The 2,093-nt window shown below is 40.2% G+C and overlaps 1 protein-coding gene across 1 annotated transcript in view; it reads right to left on the minus strand.

Moving 5' to 3' along the window:
* The window catches only part of EMSY (EMSY transcriptional repressor, BRCA2 interacting), a 115,107-nt gene extending 114,034 nt beyond the window's left edge, over positions 1-1,073 (minus strand). The window contains exon 1 of the mRNA XM_007940915.2: positions 1,004-1,073. Coding sequence (XP_007939106.1) covers positions 1,004-1,073 — 70 coding nt within the window. The remainder of the gene's footprint in view (positions 1-1,003) is intronic.
* Between the last annotated feature and the right edge of the window lie 1,020 nt (positions 1,074-2,093).

Consider the following 2,093-nt stretch of genomic DNA (forward strand, 5'->3'; position numbering starts at 1 on the left):
TGCCCAATCTTCCTTCCAAGGAGTGGCTGGTGGGTCTGAAGCCCCAGCCTTCTGGTTAGCAGTCAGATGCCTTAGTCACTAGGGCAGTTCTACTCTGTCCTATAGGGTCACTATGAGTCAAAATCAATTCAATGGGGACGGGTTTGTTTTTTGATTTAGATACATGGAAAGAAGTTAATTCATTACATACAAAGGGTGTCTTAGCATTAGGGCATAAATGCTGGTTGAAAAATGCTACTCTAAGGGAAAGTCAATATAGCTTACGTGTTGTTGTTGTTATGTGCCGTCAAGTTGGATCCAACTCATAGTGACCCCTCATTTCCGACGCGGTATCACTACGGAAATAGATTACCCAACCTTCCTTCCGAGGAGTGGCTGCTGGGTTTGAGCTGCCAGCCTTCTGGTTAGCAGCCAAGTGCCTTGGGCACTACGCTACCAGAGCTCCTATAGATCACATTAGGTTAGAATTCAGAAATAGTGTGTAATTCACACACAGTCATGAAGGAACTGCAGTATGGTTGTTAAGAATAGACTAAAGTAAGACTGGAATTATACTCCCTGGGTTCAAATTTTGACTCCGCTACTTACTAGCAGCTTTACGTCAGGTTCTAAGCTTTAGTTTCTTCATCTGTAAGGTAGAGATTAAAAAAAAAAAAAAAAAAAGCTATCCTTTAGGTTTGAATGAGGATAAAATGAGATGTTGAAGAAATTTCTAACCTAGCATGAGATATGACATCTCTGCAAATGGTCATGACCCAAAGCGGACTTGGAAAGTATCATACCAAAAAGCCAAATCTACTGCCATCGAGTTGATTCTGACCCATAGCAACCCTAATGGACAGAGTAGGAAGCACACTGCCTCATCATTCTCTAGTGGAGCGGCTGGTGGGTTCAAATCACTGACCTTTTGGTTAGCAGCCAAATGCTTTTACCACTGTGCCACCATAGCTCCTTGAAAAGTATTCTAAAAAGGTATACAATAACAGAAACTTAAAAATCATACCCAATTTTCGAAGAATCCTTTTACATTCATCCCTGCTGAGATCCAAAAGGGTTGGCCACACAACAGGCATTGCTGCTTCCTTTTGGTAGCCCCAAAGAGCTTGTCTTCCCTACAAAAAAAGGAAAAACCAAATTACTAAGGCACATTCAAATGCCACTTGTCTTTGAGTCTCACAGGCTAAGCAGAGCCAAAAAGATATCTCACAATGCTTTTTAATACCATACTTTCCAACTTCTGACAAATGAAGAATTAACTATTTGAGAGCTTATTATTACAGCCTATGACAGGGGAAAGAGCATAGGCTTGAGGGTCATACATACCTAGGTTCTAGTTCTAGCTTTTCTACTTACTGTGTGGGTAAATTAGCCTAAGTTTTACACATTTGTAAAGCAGAAATAATACCATCCACTTTGTTAGAGGATTAACAAGCAGTGGTTAGAATATAGTTTAATAAGTAGGTGCTACTGTGTTACATTAAACAAGTTGTTTATTTAATTTCTCCAGGTTTGCTTCCTCAACTTATGAGTTACATGAGATAAAGTACATAACCAAAAAAAAAAAAAAAACCTCACTGCTGTCCAGTCGGATCGGACTCAAAACGACCCTTTCTTGGGTTTCCAAGGCAATATCACTACGGAAGTAGATTGCCCAACCTTCCTTCCAAGGAGTGGCTGACGGGTTTGCACGCCAGCCTTCTGGTTAGCAGTCAAGTGCCTTAGGCACTACGCCACCGGAGCTCCCATAAAGTACATATAGCTGTTATATCATCACTTGGTTAAATAGAATCTAATAAAGAACGCTCTCTTCAAGTCTTAACAATGAAATATAAATATGGACCCTGTAGTCATTAAGAACCATTTACCAAAAGTTTACTACTGGTATCCCAGAAACTGATTCACAGTGGGAACTCAATGGTCTAGAAGATAAAAAGACACTGCGCCAGGAGCTTGTAAAATACTTGCTTAGCTCATAAGAGACCGACGTAAAATATTTTTAAAATAAACCAGTAAATGGTTGAGGCAGTGAGTGCGTAAAACGAATGAATGAATGAATGAATGAACTCCTGTCTATTCTTGGAGCCAGACACAGA

This window comes from Orycteropus afer, unplaced genomic scaffold (assembly GCF_000298275.1).
Source record: "Orycteropus afer afer isolate SDZICR_OR568_19922 unplaced genomic scaffold, OryAfe1.0 scaffold00074, whole genome shotgun sequence".
In the NCBI taxonomy this organism is placed as follows: domain Eukaryota; kingdom Metazoa; phylum Chordata; class Mammalia; order Tubulidentata; family Orycteropodidae; genus Orycteropus; species Orycteropus afer.